Source organism: Pantherophis guttatus, chromosome 6 (assembly GCF_059756535.1).
Source record: "Pantherophis guttatus breed Tessera chromosome 6, ASM5975653v1, whole genome shotgun sequence".
Lineage (NCBI taxonomy): Eukaryota > Metazoa > Chordata > Lepidosauria > Squamata > Colubridae > Pantherophis > Pantherophis guttatus.
In genome coordinates, this window is record NC_142068.1 from 18,144,859 (window position 1) to 18,167,948 (window position 23,090).

General features: G+C 41.0%; 1 protein-coding gene across 11 annotated transcripts in view; it reads left to right on the plus strand.

Annotated features, from left to right (window-relative positions):
• TNIK (TRAF2 and NCK interacting kinase) overlaps positions 1-23,090 on the plus strand; it is a 338,950-nt gene that overhangs the window by 177,378 nt on the left and 138,482 nt on the right. For all 11 annotated transcript variants that reach the window (XM_034438985.3, XM_034438988.3, XM_034438989.3 and 8 more), the window contains exon 4: positions 7,954-8,079. In XM_034438985.3, the coding sequence (XP_034294876.1) occupies positions 7,954-8,079 (126 nt within the window). The remainder of the gene's footprint in view (positions 1-7,953; positions 8,080-23,090) is intronic.

Below are 23,090 nucleotides of genomic sequence, written 5' to 3' on the forward strand. Positions count from 1 at the left end.
CCATAAATATATTTAACAGTGAAACAGTGAAATATTTTTTGTTATAGATATTTCCATTAATTTGGAAGATGTGTGTATCGGTAGGAGTAGATGCCAGTTGCTGACTCAGGCCTTACACCTGAGATCCATTTTTATCAACAAAGAAAATTGTCCAATGCGTTCAGCAGTGGGTTTCCAATATTCTCACCACCGGTTCGCCCTGCGCGCCTTCCCGCATGCACCCAGTGTTGTGACCCAGGCCCACGTAGTTAATATTAAATGCAAAACAGTTCCAAAAAACAAACAGATTTTATTAAAACAGCTGAGAATTAACTCATTCTCAGCGTATTCCAAATTAAATGAAAGCAAAGTCCTCAAAACACCATTCTTCAGTTTACCTCTGACCTTAGGATAATTAGGCAAACTACCAAAGGCTTTTCTTGGCAACAGTTCAGGAACAGAAGATGCTGACAAGAAAGAAATGCATCCAAACATGAAGCAAATCTCTCAACAGTTGTTTTCCGGCAAAGAGGCCAAGAGCCATTGCTGGTCTTTTAAGCCTTATGGGACGGACCAATCATCTCTTTTTTTTTTTTTTTTAATAATTTGATTTATATGCCGCCCTTCTCCGAAGACTCAGGGTGGCTTACAATGTGCTCAGCAATGTGCTCTTGGCCCTACTCCCGAGTCGTCCTCTCTGCTTTAGCTGCTCCTGCCTTCTGGCAGCTCTTCTCATACGTGCACTAGGAACAGGCTCCTCCTGTTCCTCTCCCTCTCTATTGTCAGCCTCTGGAGGCTCCGAAGTCCGCACATCACTCCCCGATGGCCCTGGCCCCATCTCTGCCTCCGACGCAGAGTCCTCAACCGGGCCTTCCCCAGCCTCCAGGACTGGCCCATGTTTTTCCTCAGCCTCATCGCTGTCGGACTCTGCTGCCAGCTCCACAGGCTGCTGGCGGACCACAACACCCAGCCTTCCACGCACTCGCTTTTCTCACTCGCGCACCTTCCATGGATGCACCCGGCCCAGTGGTGGGTTTTAAAATTTTTTACTACCGATTCTGTGGGCGTGGTTTGGTGGGCGTGGCAGGGGAAGGATACTGTAAAATCTCCATTCCCTCCCCAATCCAGGGGAAGGTTACTGGAAAATCTCCATTTCCTCCCGATGAGCTGGGACTTGGGAGACAGAGAATAGATGGGAGCGGGGCCAGTCAGAATTTTTACTACTGGTTCTCCGAACTACTCAAAACTTCCACTACTGGTTCTCCAGAACTGGTCAGAACATGCTGAAACCCACCTCTGGCCCGGCCTCAAAAATGTGCCTAAATAGGACGGCATAGAGCCGGGGCGGGTGGGGGGCCCACCTGCAATCTCCGCTACCGGTTCGCCTGAACCTATATGAACTGGCTGAATACCACCTCTGAATGTGTTCCTTGCTTACACAGATTCTGTTTTCCTCTGGAGTTTCGGTCTCTTGATCATTCCATGTGGTCTTTCCTTTATCTTTGCCAGCCTTTGAGATTCAGTTTTGTCAAACAGCCAGCTGGGTCAGGCATGTTTTTAACACCTGAATAGAGAGTACAGTGGTCCTACCAATCAAACAGTTGGCTGCAATTGATCTGGGCTTTTATAAGATCCTTTTTGTGAGTTGCCTCTTGTTTACATCACCGTAACATTGCCCACCCTTCATAATAAATTCCTAGCTTTTATTTTACAAAGCACATACACTCATTGTTGCTGCTTGTGTGAAATACTGTAATGTGGATAAAATAATAATTCAATAATGATTAGATTAGGTTTTAATTTCTGTCATGGGTGCAAAGTGTTACACAAAGCAGTTTGAGGGACTTTTATTTATTATATTTACAATATTAGAATAGAGTGGAATAGAATAGAATGAATAGAGAAGAATAGAATAGAATAGAATAGAATAGAATAGAATAGAATAGAATAGAATAGAATAGAATAGAATAGAATAGAATTCTTTATTGGCCAAGTGTGATTGGACACACAAGGAATTTGTCTTAGATGTATACGCTCTCAGTGTACATAAGGAGAATAAAATACATTCATCGAGAATAAAAAGATACAATATAGTCATGGTTACTAATAAGGTATCAAATCGTACTAGGAAACAAATAAAAACAATATAAATTGAAAGATACAAGCAACATGGTTATAGTAATAAGTGGGAAGAGATAGATACTAGTAAGGAAGAGAATAATAATAGTAATACAGTCTTAGTAAATTATTTGACAGTGTTGTGGGAATTAGTTGTTAAGCAGAGTGAAGTATATGGCAATTGATTTTATTGCATTCCTTTGCAATATTTGAATGCATTGAATGTATGCAATTGCCTTACAAGTAGTTCTCGTTTAACAATTGTTTGAAGTAACAAGGACTTGAAATGGGTACCTTGCAACCCTAACACATTAAATGAGGACCCAGATTATTGAGGGCAATATCATGACTTTGTAAACCACTTAGGGCTGTAAAGCACTGTGAAGCAATATATATAACTCCAAGTGCTATAAAGCACTTAACAGCTGTCTGTCACATGACAGTACAGGTAGTCCTCGACTTATGACCACAATTGAGCCCAACATTTCTGTTGCTAAGTGAAACATTTGTTAAGTGACTTTTGCTCCATTTTACATCCTCTCTTGCCACAATTGTTAAGGGAATCACTGCAGTTGTTAATTTAGGTTGTTAAGTGAATCTGGCCTCCCCATTGATTTCGCTTGTTGGAAGATCACAAAAGAGGGTCACGTGACCTGGGGACACGGCAACCGTCATAAATATGAGTCAGTTGCCAAGTGTCTGAATTTTGATCACATGACTGTGGGGATGCCGCAGTGGTTGTAAGTGTGAAAAACAATTGTAAGTCCCTTTTTTCAGCACCGTTGTAACTTTGAGCTATCACTAAATGAACTGCTGTAAGTTGAGGACTACCTGTATTTCAGGCAGTTGGCAACCTGCTCACATTTATGACCGGTTGCCAAGTGCTCTACAGTCATGTGAATGCAATTTACAGTTTTACCTGGTTGCTTAATGACTGCAACTGAGAGAGTTAGGATCATAGTCATTGAGTAAAGCAGTCACGTGGCTTCTAACTTAATGATGATTTTGCTCTGTGACCAAGATTCCAGGCCTAATTGTAGTCATAAGTGGAGGACTACTGAGAGACTTTTGAATTTGCTAGCATTTTTCAATAGCACCAGGAAGCTGGATAGTAGTTGGATAGGCTACTATCAGGAAACGCCACTGCTGTAGAGTAGAGGCTTGGAAATCTCCATCCCATCCAAAAATAAATTCCAGAAGAAAGAAGTGACAAGAAAGTGCTTTTCTATTCTTTTCTATTACTGTCAAGTCCAAAGACTCTTTTTTAAAAGATAACTGGTCTTTCTTGAGTTTTTTCCTTGAAAATGTTTTGCTTCTCACGAGAAGCTTCTTGGATGAGAAATAAAATGTTTTCCAGGAAAAAAAAAAACCCAAGGTAGTCCAGATGCCTTTTGGAAAAGGACTTTTGGGACAACCTGGATGATTGAGAAGCTCCATTGACGTACTGCTATCAAGAGTATTTTCTAGACTTTACTTTCTCTAGTATTTCTAATTTGTATGTTGGCTTGGTGTCCCTCCCTTCAAAGAGGTAGGCTGTCCTCTTTGAAATAAATATTGATATAGAAATTGCTAATTCTCTCTCAAGTAGTAAGACAGTTGTCAGCCCTGGAAACCATCTTTTTCTTTGGACCTTCAGGGCTGCCACATTTAGTGCTGTGGGAAACCGGGAGGGGGAATTGTATGGGGTTGCGGAGATATCTAGCCAAAATAACATTCCTTTCTCTGAGAGTCAAGGACAGTCTGCCTGCACCTGGAGTGGTGTGACTAGGAGGCATCTCCAGTTGGGACGGTGCTTTGATTGGACCATGTGATGGATATGTGGGTGCAGGGAAAGGGACTTGGATTTTCTTTTGGGTGGGGAAAACCTGGAAGCTTTCAGATTCGGGTGTGCCAATATGACATCTCTAACAAAATGGAATCTGGATATCTGTGGTGCACCAGCTGTTGAAGACACTATACATATTCTATTTGGTTGCCACCTATATTCCGCAGAAAGAACCATTTACTTAGATCTTTAATTAAACACTGGAAAAAAAATACTGGGACATCGAGTTGATAAAAGGAACTGAGATTTTCTAGGTGTGTGGCTGGGTAGTCTTTTTATGGGGAAAATAAACAATTTGCTTGCTACAGAAATCCAGAAGGAAAAATATAAAATGACTTAATGTTTTTCTGGAAATGTAAGCACTCTAGGAATTGTTTAATAAGAGTTTTAATTCACTAAACCGCATGCTATTTTTAAGATTTATGGCTACATGTCTTGCCTAGAAATATAGTGTGAGATTGTCTTCAAAAAGAATTTGCTTTAAAAAAGACAAATTAAATGAGCTCTTTGTGCTCGCTCTCACGAATCGAAACAATTTCTTCCTTCTTTCATTCTTTCTCTTACACATGGCTTCCCCCCACTCATTCACTAATTCACTAATTCATTAAGTATTCACTAATACTTAAGTGTCCACCCTATTCATTAATACACAAACACTCCAGGGGTGGGTTCTACTTACCTTTACTACTAGTTTACAGCGGGGCCACACGCGCTCTTCTGTGCATGCGCAGAAGCGTTTTAGTGACGTCGGGGTCGGTGGGTGGAGCCTCCCACCAGTTTTACTACCAGTTCTATAGAACCGGTGTGAACTGGGGGTAACCCACTACTGAAACATACCTCTCTTTCCATCCTTCCATATATGTTTTGCAATTCTCCTAGGAGGGCTTGATAAAAAATAACAGTTTTGTCCCTACCTGTAATAGGTTTTTTTTAAAAAAAGGATAAGAGATCTCTAAGCCTAAAGCTTTTTAGTCTCAGAGTCATAGAATTTCCTCTGACAATGATAGCTGAAAATTGTTAGCAAAGTATTGCTATTTGGGATTGGGGAGTGGACAATGTATGAACACCAGTGGTTCGACTCCCGGTTCGGTCCGGTTCTATAGAACCAGTAGTAAAACCAGCAGGAGGCTCCACCCACCCGCCATGACATCATCATGGGTGATCTGCACATGCACAGAAGTTTCTGCGCATGTACAGAAGTGTGCGGACACAATCCCGTTGCAAACTGGTAGTAAAGGTAAGTAGAACCCACCCCGATGAACACTATAGTGCAGTGATCGTGAACCTTTTCAGCACCAAGTGCCAAACAGGTTGCACGGAAATGTTGTGCGTGTACCCTTGGGGTCGCGTTCCGGAAAAGCCAAACATCTGGGTTCTAGCATGCATGCGCCCAATGATCAGCTGGCCGGTGTGCATGCCCAGGCCAGTTTTCAGCACTGCTGCTCACATGAAGGGATCGCGTTCTGGAAAAGCCAAACCTCCAGGTTCTGGCGCGCATACAAACCCAACAATCAGCTGGCTGGCGCACATGTACACACCAGTTTTCTATCTTCGAGACCGCCTTCTACTGCATAGCTCCCAGCGACCGGTAAGATCCCACAGAGTTGGTCTCCTCCGGGTCCCGTCAGCTAAACAATGCCGGCTGGCGGGCCCGTGGGGGAGGGCCTTCTCTGTGGCTGCCCCAGCTCTCTGGAACCAGTTACTTCCTGAGATCCAGACTACCCCCACCCTATTGGCCTTCCGCAAAGCGGTGAAGACCTGGCTTTTCCAGCAGGCCTGGGGCCATTGATCTCGCTGTTGCGATCTTGCGAGATCCGGCCATGAATGGTGTGCATGGTCTTTTAATGTTTTTAAAATGTTTTTTATAATGTTTTTAAATAATTTTCCTATGTTCTTTGTTGTATTATTTTTTTGCTGTAAGCCGCCCAGAGTCCCTTGTGAGTTGGGCGGCATAGAAATTCGATATATTAAATTAAATTCAGCACTGCCACATGCATGAAGGATAGCTGATCATCGTGCCCACATGCGCACCAGAAACCTGGAAGACAAACAGGCAAGGCCATGCATGCCAGGCGACACAGCTTTGCATGCCACTTTGGGCACGCATGCCACAGGTTCGCCATTATGGCTATAGTCTGATCGCTAAAATTAGCATATTCAATTAACAAAGAAAACCTCAAAAATTATTTCCCTCCACCCTCATACAGTTTTAAGTGGGCTTTTAACTCTGCCCCTCTCCATTATGTGTGGCCCACCCAAAAGCTTACTTATACCTATCTTTAAGCAAACAAACAACCTTCTTTTTCATATTATGAGATACCTGATTGACTGTGTTGGTGTTTCTAAAAAAAAACAAAAAACTGTGTACATTTTTAAAATGAGAGCCAGTTTGATGCAGTAGTTAAAGGAGTAAGGATAGAAACCAGGAAACCATGAGTTCTAATCCTGCCTTAAACAGCTGGATGATCTTGGGCCAGTCACTCTCTCTTAGCCCTAGGAAACAGGCAATGGTAAAGCCCTGTTAAAAAACTTGCCAAGAAAACTGCAGGAACTTGTCTATGGAGTCATGCATGCATATATCTATGTATGTGTTGTTTGAATGAAAAAGATTGTGATTTTGCTTTATTTCATCAGATGCAAGGAATAGAATTCTGTATGTGAGATGTGTGTTTGAATCCATACATAAACGTACGCATACACCGCCTGCTGATTTTTGCATGAAAGAAGAGTAACATATTCGGTCAATAACCAGCAAGATTTATAAAATATACTGCACAAGAATAAACCAAACGGATGGGGTAAAACACCAACATAGCAGAGTCTCTATTAAAAGTATAACATAAGCTACCATAATAATGTATATTAATAAACGATGCAAGTCTACAGTCTGTAAAATAAAAATGCATGTCTTCTAAAATAAAGTAATACAAAACACACTAATTCAATGTCAGAAATCTCCCTAGAATCTAAGTAGTTATTCTTGGAACCAGCTATGCCTTATTTTCATTGTGGAGACAGATCATTTAGCTACTGTGCAAGTAATGAAGGGTTTCAAATCTTCTAAAAGATGATATGCACACAAATCTTCTGGCCTTCCCGAAGATATAAAAGTGCGAAAAATGTGTGTGTTTTGCTAGTTATTTTCTTTATTCACATTCTACCAACCAACCAACCAACTCTAAGCCCCTCTAGCCTTATTCCTTTCTTTCAGTTCCTTCTGCCATTCATTCATCTTCAGTCCACCGTCCTCTATATTTTGGTTTTGCACATGTGTTGAAAGAGCATTTCCTACTTTCTGGCTCATAAATTCCAGGCTCCATTTAAACTCCAGTTGGAATTGAGTAGAATATTAGTTTGTTATAGGAAGCCGAACCATATGCCTTTAGTGCAAACTACAATTGACTTTACAAATTTGGATTGTAAAAAGTTAGTTTGAAATAGATTACTGTAAAACAGTGTGCACATTTCACAGATCGTTCTTTTAGAAATTGTTTTTTTTTCCCCAGTCCTCCAAGGCGCCTCTAATGGTGCTTTTCTGATGCTCAAATGGTGTCCACGCTTTAAAAGAAGACAAAAACCCAAATAAATTATAATTTTACTTCACTTTAAATTGTTTAAAGTTAAATATAGGTAGTGAGATTAATCTGTAATCATATGTTTAATATGTTTTCTCCCCCAAGAGTAACCAGAAATGTTTCATAATTATTTCTGGAGAGACTGCATCCAAATCTTTTAAGGGTGCTTGTGATTGTGAAGCCTCTGATTGTTTCTGTCTACAGTAATCCAATTAACTTCATTGTTGCATGAAGCCAAAATACCAAACAGCCTAATGTAAAGGAAATGGAAAAATATTTACAAGTGGAGCTAAATTTATTCTATAATAAAGGGATAAAAGAGGAAGCAGAGTGGTGGAAATAAAAGCAAATGAATTGTTTTCGTTCGTCTGCATCAACTGATGAAGAGAAACAATCTCTGTGATAATAAGCCTGTTGTTGAATTGATGACACTGTTTTTTCCCCCTTTTTCTCCAGGATGAAGAAGAAGAAATTAAACAAGAAATTAACATGCTAAAGAAATACTCTCATCACCGAAATATCGCTACTTATTATGGTGCTTTCATTAAAAAGAACCCACCAGGAATGGATGATCAGCTCTGGGTAATACAGTTCTTTTGTTTGTATTTTAACAATCTTCACTTTTTATTTTCTGTGGTTGGATAAATCTTAAATGCAACCAGTGTATCAGTAGGTGACAATACCCACTCACCCATGGTTAATTTTGGAAGCTACGTAGAGTTGAGACCTGGTTATTACTTGGATGAGGAACCCCCAAACATATCAGAACTGTTGGAAAGTTGCAAAAATGTCCTTTAAGAAGATAATGTCAAACTATTCTTCCTCTGTAGTCACCAAGAGTTTGATTAGATTGAAGGGAGACTTTACTGCAGGTAGTCCTCACTTAATGAGCCTAATTTGGACCAGCCAAGCAAAGCAGTCACGAAGTGGGAAATCATAGGACTGCAACAGTGGTTTTTGGCGGGAAAGCGAGAAGACAACTCAGTTTCACGCCTTTGCTTTTGTTTGTCCATTTTCTTCTTTCTGGGAAATGGGAAGCCAAGAAAAAGAAGCAATTTCTGCAGGCAATTTATCTTTTGCCTGACTCTTCCACTCATCCTCTGCAGAGCAGGGAGATTGGAGAGGAAGGATTTCAAGAGAGTAAGCTGCTTGCTCTTCAGGGGAAGGTAGAAAAAGAATCCCATAGATCAAGCAGTTAATAATACATACTAACTTTAATGATGATCATGTGACCAAAGGATGCTGAGAAAATCATAGATGATGTTAGTGGGCCATAAAGTTATTTTAAACAAACAAACAAACAAACAAACAAACAAACAAACAGCCATCTCTGGTTAACAGCCTTAATTGCAATCTTGGTTACAATTTTAAATCAGGAAAAGTTTGGCACACCGTTTCCAACTAAGAAATTTTTATTAAACTTGTCAGAAAAAGGGCCGTCAGACTCCTACTGACTTGTGGCTATTACAGACCAATGTGAATCTCCCGATACAAAGACTACGTTATTTTGAGAAGCCTATTTGCAAACTAGGTTAGTGTATTGTGTGAGCATGCCTAGTAAAAATAGCATGCACTGTAAATTAGGATGCAGGAAGATGTCTGTCTTTCTGGTCACAGAGGAGCCAAATTTATAGAACACAGGATTATCAAAAGCTCCTAGCCTTGAAAAGTGGATGCTGTGTGTGAAGGCACAAGAGCTGCTTAGTTCTACGTAGTAGGTGCACAAAGGTAACAGTGAGAAATAAAAACTGCTTCATTTTATATCTTGTTGGCTTTCTATTGGATCGTTGTGTGAGAAGGGAATGCTGATTAGATTGGCCTAGACGTGAACCAGCAGAGCTAGCTTCACGTCCTCAGTGGCAGCCCCATTCCAGGTCTGCAATTCTTCCTTCCACACTGAAATTTGTACTTAAAACAACACATTGTTGAACATTACTGTGTGATGTTTCCCTTTGGCTTAACGCTGCATGTTACAAGCAGGAACAGAGAAAAGCACAACTTGTTGATGCTGAAAAAAGGTCTACGGTAAGTTGTCTGCAGGTTTTAAAAAGCAGTCTCAGCAGGGTTTGCAACAATTGTTTCTTCAGCATCCCTCGAAAGAAGGTGGGATATAAATATTTATGAGATACCAGTGCTTCTGGTTTTGGTACGTTTGTTTACATTTATTTGAATGCCTAGAATGCATCTTTTCTTGCAAGCTTGCAGTTCAGCACCCGTGCATTGTTAAATATTTCCATAGTGGGTTTTTTTTTTTAATACTAATTTCTAGAGTTTAGTCCATGATTCGAATCACCTGTTCAGAAAGTGTCCCTGGGTTGCAGCGGAGAGGTGAATGTACATTTTGTTCTGTGCGAGCAAATTACTATATTTTAGATGTCTGATTGAATTAGAACTGGTGACACTTCTATTCTTCCTGCTCTGGAGATAAATGCATCTTTTTTTTTTTGCTGTCATTGTTGCTGGAATAAAACTCCTGGATGATAAGGCCAAAGTAATTCTCTTTTATCAGTCCTCTGCTGAGGTGATAATGGAGAGGTGGAAGGGAAGTCAGAATTTTTTCAATACAGATTACGATCTCTCTGCAATAAGCCAGGTTTCTGACATATTCTATGGCTATCATGCTTGAAGTGCCTCTTTTTATTTGGTCTGCCCATATTGCTCTGTAACAAGGGGGGGAAAAAAACCCCAACAGGTCTATTAAATGTTATCACCTTTCCTCAAATATGAAGGCGGCAAATCCTAGCCAAATTGTTCTCCAGGAAAAATCAAGTGCAGGTTCAGTTTTCTAAATACAAAGGGAAGTGAATCTAGTGAACTCCTCCTGGTTCCGTAGTATTCCAGTGTCTTTCCTTGTTTTCAAAAGCCATCATTTCAAACTATTTGTCCTGTAGGAGAAGTGCTCTTGGAAAATTCCAGCAATGGGTGGAAACTAATCAAGGAGAGAAGCAACTTAGAACTGAGGAGAAATTTCCTGACAGTTAGAACAATTAATCAGTGGAACAACTTGCCTCCAGAAGTTGTGAATCCTCCAACACTGGACGTTTTTAAGACAATGTTAGATAACCATTTGTCTGAAGTGGTGTAGGGTTTCCTGCCTAAGCAGGGGGTTGGACTAGAAGACCTCCAAGGTCCCTTCCAACTGTTATTCTATTTTCTAAAATGAGAAAAATCTTTTTAGTGACCATACCAAGGCCATTTCAAAAGCAATGGGAGGGTTTATTTGGTACTTAGTAATAACAATAGCACTTAGACTTACCGTGTTTCCTTGAAAGTAAGACCCTGTCTTATATTTTTTTTGAACCCTGAAATAAGCGCTTGGCCTTATTGCCATGCACTCAAAAGCCCGATTGGGCTTATTATGTCTTATTTTGGGGAAAACAGGGTATATACCGCTTCACAGTGCTTTACAGCCCTCTCTAAGAGGTTTACAGAGTTAGCATATTAACCCCAGCAATCTGGGTCCTCATTTTACCCACCTTGGAAGGATGGAAGGCTGAGTCAACCTTGAGCCTGGTGAGATTTGAACTGTCAAATTGCAGGCAGCCAGCAGAAATACCCTGCAGTACTGCACTCTAACCACTGCGCCACCATGGCTCATAAAGCACCGTGGTCCTTTCTCTCTTATTCTAAGGTTCGGTCCTATTGACTGATTTCGTGGTTGGCTTTTAGTATTAATGGATGTAGTTATTTTAAGGGTACTGATTTGTGTTATTCTAAGTTGTTTATACAGGCAGTCCTAGACTTAGAACAGTTCGTTAATGACCGTTCAAAGTTACAGCAGCACTGAAAAAGTGACTTATGACCGTTTTTCACACTTACAACCGTTGCAGCATCCCCATGGTCACACAATCAAAATTAAGATGCTTGGAAACTGGTTCATATTTATGACAGTTCCAATATCCTGGGAAGACAATGAAATTGTCTTCTGACAAACAAAGTCAATGGGGAAGCCAGATTCACTTAAGAACCACGTTACTAACTCAACAACTTCAGTGATTCACTTTACCAACTCTGGCAAGAAAGGTCGTAAAGTGGGGCAAAATTCACTTCACAAATGTCTCGGTTAGCAACAGAAATGTTGGGTTCCATTGTGGTCATAAGTCGAGGACTACCTGAATCTGGTTCTATTGTCTTTCATAACTTTGAAATTGTGGCTTAATAATTGCTTTTAAGCTGCTAAACCACCTTGAATACTAAGTGATGGGAGAAGAAAGTGATGCATTTTCTTAATAAATATTGCAATGCTGGACAGCTTCTCGGTTTGCGGGAGCTGCCAGAGTCATTGGCAGTAGCCCAGCAGATATATTTTATGCACAGCAAATATTTTTGATGTTTTTAAAACCTTCTTCTCAAAGTTACCTCTATTTGGCAATCATGTCTTAAAACCCTTCTGAAGTGTGGAAAATAGGTGTTGGCAGAGCATTAAATCGAAATTCTAGCTTTAACATCTGTATGCGAGGACACCTCATTATTACAGTTTGAAAGGACTGCCCATTTTAAAGAAATATTAGTGAAGAGATGGTTCTATATCATAATAGAGATAATAAATAGTTTTGACTTACAGATCTCTGCACCCAGAATTAGACCAGAATCTTAATCAGCTTTCACCAGTTAGGGAAGGCCACAGTGGGAAATGTGGGCTCTGATTGTGGAATTCTGAGAGTTATAGATATTTCTGAAGGTTTGCTAGGTTGGCCATACTTTGAATATAATATGATTTATCACTTATAGCTTTTATAATGAGAGCATATGCACCGAAGACAAATTCCTTGTGTGTCCAAACACACTTGGCCAATAAAGATTCTATTCTATTCTATTCTATTCTATTCTATTCTATTCTATTCTATTCTATTCTATTCTATTCCATTCCATTCCATTCCATTCCATTCCATTCCATTCCATTCCATTCCATTCCATTCCACTCCACTCCACTCCACTCCACTCCACTCTATTCTACATGGGAACCCGGGTAGATCACAAAACGAGGCTTTCGAATCTGGCTTGCATTGTAACCAGGGCAATAGGAGGATTGTCCCCAAACTTCAGAATTGTCCTCTGGTTACCTTTCCTTCATTACTCCCCTCCCTTGCTTTGCTTCTCCTTCATCTTTTCCTTGTTGCTTTCAGACTTTTCTTGAGCAAGGAATGTGGCACTTAGCATGGCAGATCGTAACTCCCTGTGATGGAATGTGGGTTTCACTCAGACAAGAGGGAGGGAGAGGAATGTTGAGCTATTACAGAAAAGATATTTGAGTCCTGGAAAAATAGAAAGCATGACAAAGAAGCTCAACTCAACTCTGCCTTGATTGTGTTAGGTATAAGTTAAAGTTAAAGGCTCTGCACTACATCCTACAACATCTTGAATCTCCAAAGACCTACACAAGGGTCCTCTTTGTAGACTTTAGTTTAGCATTCAACACCATCATTCCAGACATTCTTCTAATTAAGCTAAACCAGCTAGTGGTACCTGAACACACTTGTAAATGGATCATAAGCTTTCTAACAGACAGGAAGCAGCAGGTGAAGCTAAGCAGAATCACATCAGATATCTGTACAATTAGCACAGAGGCCCCACAAGGCTGTTTGCCCTCTCCACTTTTCTTCTCTCTATATACCAAAGATTGCATCTCAAACGATCCATCTGTTAAACTACTGAAGTTTGCAGATGACACAACAGTGATCGGTCTCATTCGAGATAATGATGAATCCACATACAGATAGGAGGTTGAACAACTAGCCTCGTGGGGCGACCAGAACAATCTGGAACTGAACACACTTGAAACCGTAGAAATGGTGGTAGACTTTAGGAGAAACCCTCCCATACTACCATCTCTTACAATACTAGACAACACATTATCAACAATAGAGACCTTCAAATTTCTAGGTTGTATCATATCTCAAGACCTAAAATGGACACCCAACATCAAAAAGTCATCAAAAAAGCACAACAAAGACTGTTCTTTCTGCGCCAACTCAGAAAGCTCAAACTGCCCAAGGAGCTGCTGATCCAGTTCTACAGAGGAATTATTGAGTCTGTCATCTGCACCTCTATAACTGTCTGGTTTGATTCTGCAACCCAACAAGACAGACACAGACTTCAGAGGATAATTAGAACTGCAGAAAAACAATTGCTACCAACCTGCCTTCCATTGAGGACCTGTATACTGCATGAGTCAAAAAGAGGGCTGTGAAAATAATTACAGACCCCTTGCATCCTGGTCAACTCCTACCCTCAAAATGACGCTATAGAGCACTGCACACCAGAACAACTAGACACCAGAACAGTTTCTTCCCAAATCCCATCACTCTGCTAAATAAATAATTCTCTCAACACTGTCAAACTAGTTACTAAGTCTGCATTACCTATCACCTATCTCTTCCGACTTATGACTGTATAACCTTGTTGCTGGCATCCTTAAGATTTATATTGACTGTTTCCCTATGACTATCATTAAGTGTTGTACCTTATGATTCTTGACGATTGTATCTTCATTTATGTACTCCGAGAGCGTATGCACCAAGACAAATTCCTTGTGTGTCCAATCATGCTTGGCCAATAAAGAATTCTATTCTATTTTTTTTTAAAAAGTAGAGGGCTCTGTCAATTTAAACCAATTAAAGTATATTCCAAGGCTCCTATCAATTCCTCTTTCATGAGCATGCCTATCTCAAAGGGTTGACACTCCCTACTAATTTTATTTTCCATGTGCAGGGTCACTGTTCTAAATACAAAAAGAATTGGATCTAGTGATTACCTCTTGAATCTGTAGAATTCCAATGTCTTACCTTCTTTTTAAAACCATCATTTTAAATTATTTGCCCTGATAGGAGACATGCAGGAGAAGTGCTCTTGGAAAATGGGAAAAATCTTTTTAGTGATCATGCCAAGGCCATTTGAAAGCTAATTTTTAAATTTAAATTTATTAATGGGGAAATTTGAGAAATGCAAGATTGAGTTGTGGCCCAACACATTTTGAGGGCATCAGTTGGCAGTGACACTTTGTATATACCACTTTTCTCCTCTCAATTCATTTCAAATATCTCCAAGTCCCAAAGGAAATGGGGAGCGGCGAATACCCACACATACACAGACAGAGAGACAGACGTTTGTGGGTATCTGTGTGTATTAGTGAATTAATTACATATACGTAGATGTCATTTGCATTTGGTATTTGGTTTATTTCCCTTCTTGTATTTCTATTTATTTTGTGGTATTTATGTTATTTTTATACTGTGAGCTGCCCAGAGTTGGCTTGGAGTTCTATGGCATCAAAGTTGAACCAAATTGATGAACAAATAAGTTTAAGGACCATCCTTTCCCAAATAATTTCATTAGAAAACAGAGCAGGCCTTTATTTCCATAGCTATTTTAAGACAAATCTTTCCCCTTTTAACATCTGGCAAGGTTTACATTCTGCAACAGATGCCTCCCCATCTTATTATAAGATGATGTATTAATGAGCCACCGGGACATTCTCTGATGCTCAATTGGAATCTACCATGTAATTTTTCAACAGTTGTCTTCCCTTTTGAAAAGGGCTTTGGTTTTTCAATTTTGTTGTCAAGCTGCCTTAGGTTATTGTATAACTGGAGGTTGTTAAAAAGATGCTACTTCTGTTGCCCTTGATTTTTTTGCTGTTATTTTGTTTTTGGTCTTTTTATCACTTCAAAGCTTCCCGGGCTGTCCACATTTTCCAAAATGTATTGTGAGTGGTTTGGTCATGTAAGTCTTTCTGGATTTAAGGGAAGTAGCCATTGAGGCTATAGATCAGGGATGCAAAATTCAAGGCCCGTTGGCTAGATGCAGCCTGTGGGGTGCTTAGATCTGGACCACAGATATCCCCACACCCCAAGGTCAAACAAAACCCTGATGCATCCTTCAATGAAATTGAGTTTGACACCCCTGCTATAGCGTATCATATGGTCAGCAAACCATATGATACACAGGCCAAATCTGGAACGTATCACCTTACAGTTTATGAACTAAGAAGGGACAGGCAGGCAGGTGTGAGCCTCAACTGAGCCTAAGGTTAGGACATGCTGGATAGCAAAGATCTATCTTCAGCAGTCTTCTTATTGGTAGGCTGGCACTACCCAGTAGCTGCCCTGTTCCTTGATCTCTAGACCTGCCAGGCATGCCCACAGAGCAAGGCTCTGTATTGCCAAAATCTCTAATCTTGCTTGGGCCATCGTCACTAAAATATTTGCTATCAACATCTTTTTTATATTGTGGTGACCAGAACTGGATGCAGTATTCCAAGTGTGGTCTTACTAAGGCTTTGTAAAGCGGTATTAGAACTTCATGTGATTTTAATTCTATCCCTCTATTAATGCAGCCTAGGATTGCATCGGCTTTTTTCGCTGTTGCCCCATACTGTTGGCTCATATTTAAGTGATTGTCCACTAGAACTCGTAAAATCCCACTCACAGTTGCTGGCATTAAGCCAGGTTTTACCTAGTCTGTATCTATACAGATGGTTTTTCTTGCCTAGATGTAAAACCTGACTTTTATGTACATTGAGTCTTATTTTGTTAGATAGGGTCTAGTGTTCATTGACTGTTTAATGAAGACTGAGGCCCTCACACATCGTCCAAGAGAAATTTCCCAAAATTTCTTGTTTAAAATAGACTTATAGGAAACCCTCTCTTTTTCTTACCATACTGAATGAGAACTATTTTTCGTATGTGGCAAGTATTTTTTTCCTACTCCTTTGGCCTGGAAGGACTGTCCTCCCCCGATGGGATCTACATTCTCTATTTATCTGAAACACTGTCCTAGATCAGGGGTCTCCAACCTTGGCAACTTTAAGACTTGTGGATTTCAACTCCCAGAATTCCTCAGCCAGATTTGCTCTGGGAGTTGAAGTCCACAAGTCTTAAGATTGCCAAGGTTGGAGACCCCTGCCCTACATCAACATGAGTTAATCCAAATACCCCATCTTGATCTCCCCCCCCCCCCATTTGATTGATCCCTATTGCTTGATCTGAGTCTGCTTTGCAAATTTCACAGGATCAGAATCAATGGATTTGGGATTAGGTTGGGGTGGGGGATGGAATTTGTTTTGACTGGAAACATTACTGCTAATTGTTCTGGAACCAGACATGAAACGAAGCAAACCTCCCCTATGTGGCTTAAGACTTCCAAATCCCATTCTGAATGTATCGACACAGAAACAAAGGTGCCACTGTACAGCTGTCATTGCAGTCTAGGGTGCATTGAAATAATAAACAGAAAGGCATTTCCCTGCTCATACAGCGGCATTGGCTTCTTTCTCTTGCCCCTCTGCGGTTTGTGCCATCTGGATTCATGCCATCCCGACAGAAGAGGCTGGTGAAAGCTGGGAGCAGAGTGCTGAAGACACAGCCCTTCCCTGGAGAGAAGAAAGGGGTGCTTGCTTTCCTGTCTAAAGATGGATTGCTTCCATGGCAACACTACCATTTAGATTTGGAAGGGCTGGTGGATTTATAATGATCCATTGGGAGGGGAATGAGAGAAAGAGCGCATGCAGAATGTACCAGTAAGGTATATGCTCAGAAGGAAGAGGAGAATATTTAGGATTTGGTGAGAGTCCTTTCTAAATGATTTGGCTAGAGGATCTGGTGAACAGAAGGCCTGTTGCTCAGCCTCTCTTTTGGAGGAAGATGTGAACTCAAACTAACCTTTGGATTTGTTGAAACACTCCAAGGTTAAATCCAGCGTGAATTGGTAGGCTGTGTGCACTAATGCAACTCTTTGCTTTTCTGTATAATGACTGCTATAGCTAATTAGGAGCTTTATTTATAGTGATCCAAACCTAGCTAAGTGCTTATCTTTGTACAGGTCAGGGATAAAATCCAGCAGGTTCTGACAGGTTCTGGAGAACCGGTAGTGGAAATTTTGAGTAGTTCGGAGAGCCGGCAAATATCACCTCTGGCTGGTCCCAGAGTGGGAAGGGAATGGGGATTTTACAGTATCCTTCCCCTGGAGTGGGGTGGAAATGGAGATTTTGCAGTATCCTTCCCCTGCCATGCCCACCAAGCCACACCCACCACGCCCACCAAGCCACGCCCACCGAACCGATAGTAAAAAAAAATTGAATTTCACCACTGATACAGGTGATTAGGGTTCAGATTGGAAGAAAGTGAATTAGCCCACTCCAGGATACATGAGTGGGAATTAAGCATGAGGAAGGAAGACCTGGTTTCAAACTAAGGTCAGTATAATCAGAATTTTGGGGAGCTGCTGGAAGAGTGAAGACACCTTGCATATTGTGGGTGCTGTTGTGACAGATGATGACAGATTGTGGACTGTGACTCCTTTTGTCCCTCATCTTTAGCCATGTTGGCTATTCCTACAGGGAACTGGATTTCTGTATTATCAAAATGTCAACTTATCCCTATTTAGATTTTATTTAATACATGTCAATCTCTGTTATGAACATAATAAAGTAAACATTTTATGGAGTAGACCATTTCATGGTGGATAAAATTCTTCCAAAGTTATAACATCTAATGAGAGAAATAGTTGCCCCTATATATTCAAGATCTAGCTATCTATTTGTCTAGTCATTGGAAAAGACCCTGATGTTGGGAAAGATTGCAGGCAAAAGGAGAAGGGACAGCTGAGGATGAGATGGTTATGTAGTGTCATTGATGCAGTAAACAAAGAGGTGGGTTTCAGCAGGTTCTGACCAGTTCTGGAGAACTGGTAGCGGAAATTTTGAGTAGTTCAGAGAACCGGTAGTAAAAATGCTGACTGGCCCCGCCCCCATCTATTCTCTGCCTATCAAATCCCAGCTGATCGGGAGGAAATGGAGATTTTACAGTATCCTTCCCCTGCCATGCCCACCAAGCCACACCCACCAAGCAATGCCATGCCCACCAAGCCACGCCCGCAGAACCAGTAGTAAAAGTTTTTGAGTAAACATGAATTTGAGCAAACTCCAGAAGACAGTGGAGAACAGGCAGGCTTGGCTTATTATGGTTCATGGGGTCATGAGGAGTCAAATATAACTTAGTGACCGAACCACAAAAGCAATCTCTCTCTTAGATTGATGCTTCAGAAGATCAATTTGGTTTGCAAAGTACTTCCTCATCCAATTCCCCCCCCTCCAATAGCAACTTTCCAACAAAGTTGAGCATGCTTTGATTTAGGGTGGGTATCAGGACAGCCTTTTCATTACCCAAGAAAGAACAACCCCGACTCCATTTTCATAGAGAAAGGTATCTTTTACTGAGTATGAACTGAATGCAGTCAAAGAAAAGCAAGGTCTGAAGCAAAGGCGTGAAAATTACATATAGAAAGCATCCCCCCCCCCATTTGTCCAGCATTCATCACCCAATCCACAATTTCCTCAGGAGTCATGTGGTTGCCACGTCCGATGGTACAATCCTCCTGCTATGCCATGACCGTTGACCTTGAGCCGTTATCAACTTCAAAGAAGATGCTGAAGCAAAGTTTTGTCCTCCTTCTCTTCCAGCTCTCTTCCCCCCTCCCAAAAATCCCAATAGCTCCCTCCTCCCCCCTGTTTCATGGCAGCCGAGCAATAAAGCAATGATAGAGCGGAGGCTGACAGTGGGTCTTCCCATCTAATCCAACACCTCAACTACTGAATCACACTGGCATTTTTTAATCAGAAGCCAATTTGGTTGGGTGTGTTTTTAACACAGATGAAGATAGTTTGTCAGATTCATTAATACTCTTTTAGTATCTTTTTTTAAAGCACTCACCACATCTCATTTAGCAACAGGTATGTACAAGTATTACATTACATGAATATTAGGATCACAGGCTCTCACAGAAATCTCAGCTCTACTTTTCCAATTCTGAGAATTCTGTAGCTGCATCAAGGGCTGGCTGATGCATTTTCTTGTTAAAAGCAATTAACCTCAAGCAGATAGAAATAAGGGCAGATGGCTTTGGTTGAATATTTTGGCAGTACAATGGACATGTTACTCCAGATTAATGGACAAACTGAACACTGAATGTTTATAGCACATTTCTTTTTTTTAAAAAAAATATATGCAATGTGCCACGGACTGCATTTTTCACCACATTTTAATTTTGAATTGTGGATATAAAAAACTCCTGCTTACTGGCTTCGGGATCTCAATAAAGAAGATGAATGCTTGCTCTGTGTTTTCATTATTTCCATATTGGCATGCTCCAAATCCAAGTCCTTGCTTATTGTGATTCACACAGATAATCTCTTGGGAGTTGTTAGGCTATTTGAGGATGAGTTTGTTCAATAGAAAAGCAGGTCCCTAGGACCATGTTTGATGTAATCTACTGCTCTCCATTTGTTTCGACGATAACTCTCCAGGTATTTCACCATTGACTGATCAAACCTAGAGCCTTGATAGCACAGTGGTCTACGCACCCTGTTATTAACACAGCTGCCTGCAATTTACTGCTGGTTCGAATCTCTCCAAGGCTCAAGGTTGACTCAGCCTTCCATCCTTTCTAAGGTAGGTGAAATGAGGACCCAGTTTGTGGGGGCAATAAGCTGACTTTGTATAAATATACAAAAGTATGAAGGCTATTGCTTAACGCATTGTAAGCCGCCCTGAGTCTCCGGAGAAGGGCGGAATATAAATCAAATTAAAAAACAAAAACAAAAAAAAAACTGGTGGTGATGGGAACTGAATCTAAAAACATCTTGAAGCCAACTGATTTGCCTAACCCTAGTTTAATGTCTTGAAGCCAACATGAGGTCATTTTCAGGTGTATTTTGCATAAAATAGCTGTGTGTTAAACACTGGTTTGCAATTCCCCGTAACTGAATGGTGTTGAACATGCTAAATTATAATTTCCGAGTCCTGTCTGTCATACGAATTATCAATTCCCAATGATCAGACATTACATTATTGTGTAACATGGATAGATCCTCTACCATCATTAGAATGACTCAGCTGCCACTCAAACAATGGTTGCCAATCAAATACCTGTTGCTGATCAGATACAGGTAGTCCTTGGCTTACAGCAGTTCATTTAGTGACCGTTTGAAGTTACAACAGCACTGAAAAAAATGACCTATGACTGTTTTTCACACTTGTCACCATTCAAGCATCTCCATGGTCATATGTGATCACTTTTTGCAATTTTCTGATAAGCAAAGTCAATGGGGAAGTCCGATTCACCTACCAACCATTTTACTAATTTAAGAACTGCAGTGATTCACTTAACAACTGTTGTAAGAAAGGTCGTAAAATAGAGCAAAACTCACTTAACAACTGTTGCTCTTAGCAACAGAAATTTTGGGCTCGATTGTGGTCTTAAGCCAAGGGCAACCTTTAGCAAGGAACGAGAAGGGAAGACAATATCACTGCCTGGAAGCTCACGAGGAAGAGGCTAAATAAATAGAACCACAGCTCAGGAACTAAATAAAGAGGCAAACTAAATAAGGAGAAAGAAGCTACTGAAAAAAAGACAGCAGCTGAGAAAACTGGGGAGAGAGAGACATACATTTTCCCCCCTGATTTTTTCTTTGAGCCATGTTCCTCATATGGAGCCAAGATTGAGAAGAAGACAAGAAGGTCAAGAACCCCAGCTAGGAACAAGCAAAATGAAAAGGCTAAGAAAAAAATTCAAAACTTTGACAGAACAGAAACTGAAAACCAAAGGACAGAAATCGAAAACAGAATGAAAGAGATAAAAATCAGTCTGAACTCTAGAAAAATGAGCATAGTTCTAGGGAGAATGACAGCATAGGGCAAGGGTCCTCAAACTTTTTAAACAGGGCCAATTCACAATCCCTCAGAAATTGGGGGCCCTGACCGGCTGAGTGGGCGTGGCTATGTAGTCATGTGACTGGATGGGCGTGGCCAATTTAGCAGTCCATTTAACAATACACACAAACTTTAATTTGCTATGCTCCTGGGGGTGGAAAGCAGGTTAGTGAAGGGATGTGGCTGCCTTGGAGTGTGTGTGAGGGACTTCTGTTCATATGTGTGTGTGTGTGTTCCTCCCTCCCCCACTCTCTCTGGAGGCTGGGGAGCTCCTTGGCCTCCAGAACCACTCTTCTGCCCCAAATGGGCCTGTTTTTGGCTTCCTCGGCATCCAGAAGGCGGGTGGGGGCTGGCAGGTAGGTAGGGTGATGTGAGCGGGGCAGGTTCGTTGTCCCGAGCGGGCTGATGAATAGCTTGGGTGGGCTGTATGCAGCCCGCGGGCCGTAGTTTGAGGACCCCTGGCATAAGAATTAAGACGAGGAATATAGAGGTCAGCCAATAAACAAATACATTAAAGATACAGAAGAGGATATGAAATACAGTAAAATTGGAATATAAAGAATGTAACGCAGATGAAGAGATCGTAGAAAGTAGATGGAAGAAAATTGTTTTATTATGAAGATTCAATTCTATGCTAGTTTTCAACCTCACTTTTTCTTTATTTGTAAGCTTTTCTTTTTTAAAACAAAAGTCTCATCCAACCACAAAAGGAAGATTAAAAAAAAATCTCCATTATCCAACTTTCCACTATTTTGTGTCTATTGAATCAGGGTCCATCCAGGTTTTTATAGTTTAAAAAACAAAGAATACATGGCAGGCGGTTATTATCATTTGTGCAAGAATTGGTGCAAGCACTAATGTGACCTATATTTTCCTGTGTATTTACATGATTTAAAAAAACTCCTCAACATACAGTCACGATCGGGACCAGGATTTTCATTGATAAGCAAGGCATTTGTTATCTGAGTGATGCCTGATTTTACCACCTTTTTTTGCCACAGATGTTAAGTGAACCAATGTCGTTTTTAAGTGACTCTCGTGGTTGTTAAGAGAATCCAGTTTCCCCCATTGACTTTTGTTTGTCGGAAGCTGCCTGGGTGTTCGGCCCCAGCTACGGACCCCAAAGAACGCAGCACACACAAACTCTGTACAAACCTTAGTTTACTAAAATAAAATCAGTTTTTCAAAAAAAGGCTGTTAATTAACTTTCTTAACAGCCTGCAAGAATCCAAAGAATAAATAATCTTAATCTTACTATGGTTGGCAGAAAGCCCAGAAGCAATTTGCAGAAAACTAAGATCAAGGCACGAAGGAGAGTGAACGAAGTTGTTCCCTGCAAATTGCTTCAGTCGGTGTTCCTCCTTAAATAGGCTAAGGGAGTAGCCAATTAGCCCCAAGCCTTACTCTCGAGGAGACCTCCTCCTGAGGAGCCACTACTGCCTTTTGGCAGCTCTGCGCGCTCGTGCATCAAGAAGAGGCTACTCCTCTTCATCCTCTTCACTTAAGGGAGCTTCTGGAGGTTCTGAAGGCCCTGGCTGAATCTCCGCCTCTGGCACCACATCTTCTCCAGCCTCATTGTCTGACTCGAGTGCCAGCTGCACAGGCTGCTAGCGCAGCACTACACCAGCCTCCTCGCTGTCTGAATCAGCCACCAGCCGCACAGGCCACGTACGGGCCACAACTGGGAAGGTTGCAGATGGTGATCCCATGATCCTGAGATACTGCATTTGTAGAAAATATATGCCAGTTGCCAAGTACCCAAATTTTGATCACATGACTGTAGGGATGCTGCAACAGTCATAAGTGCAAGGACCAGTTGTAAGTCACTTTTTTGAGTGCCATTGTAACTTCAAACATCGCTAAACAAACGGTTGTAAGTTGAGGACT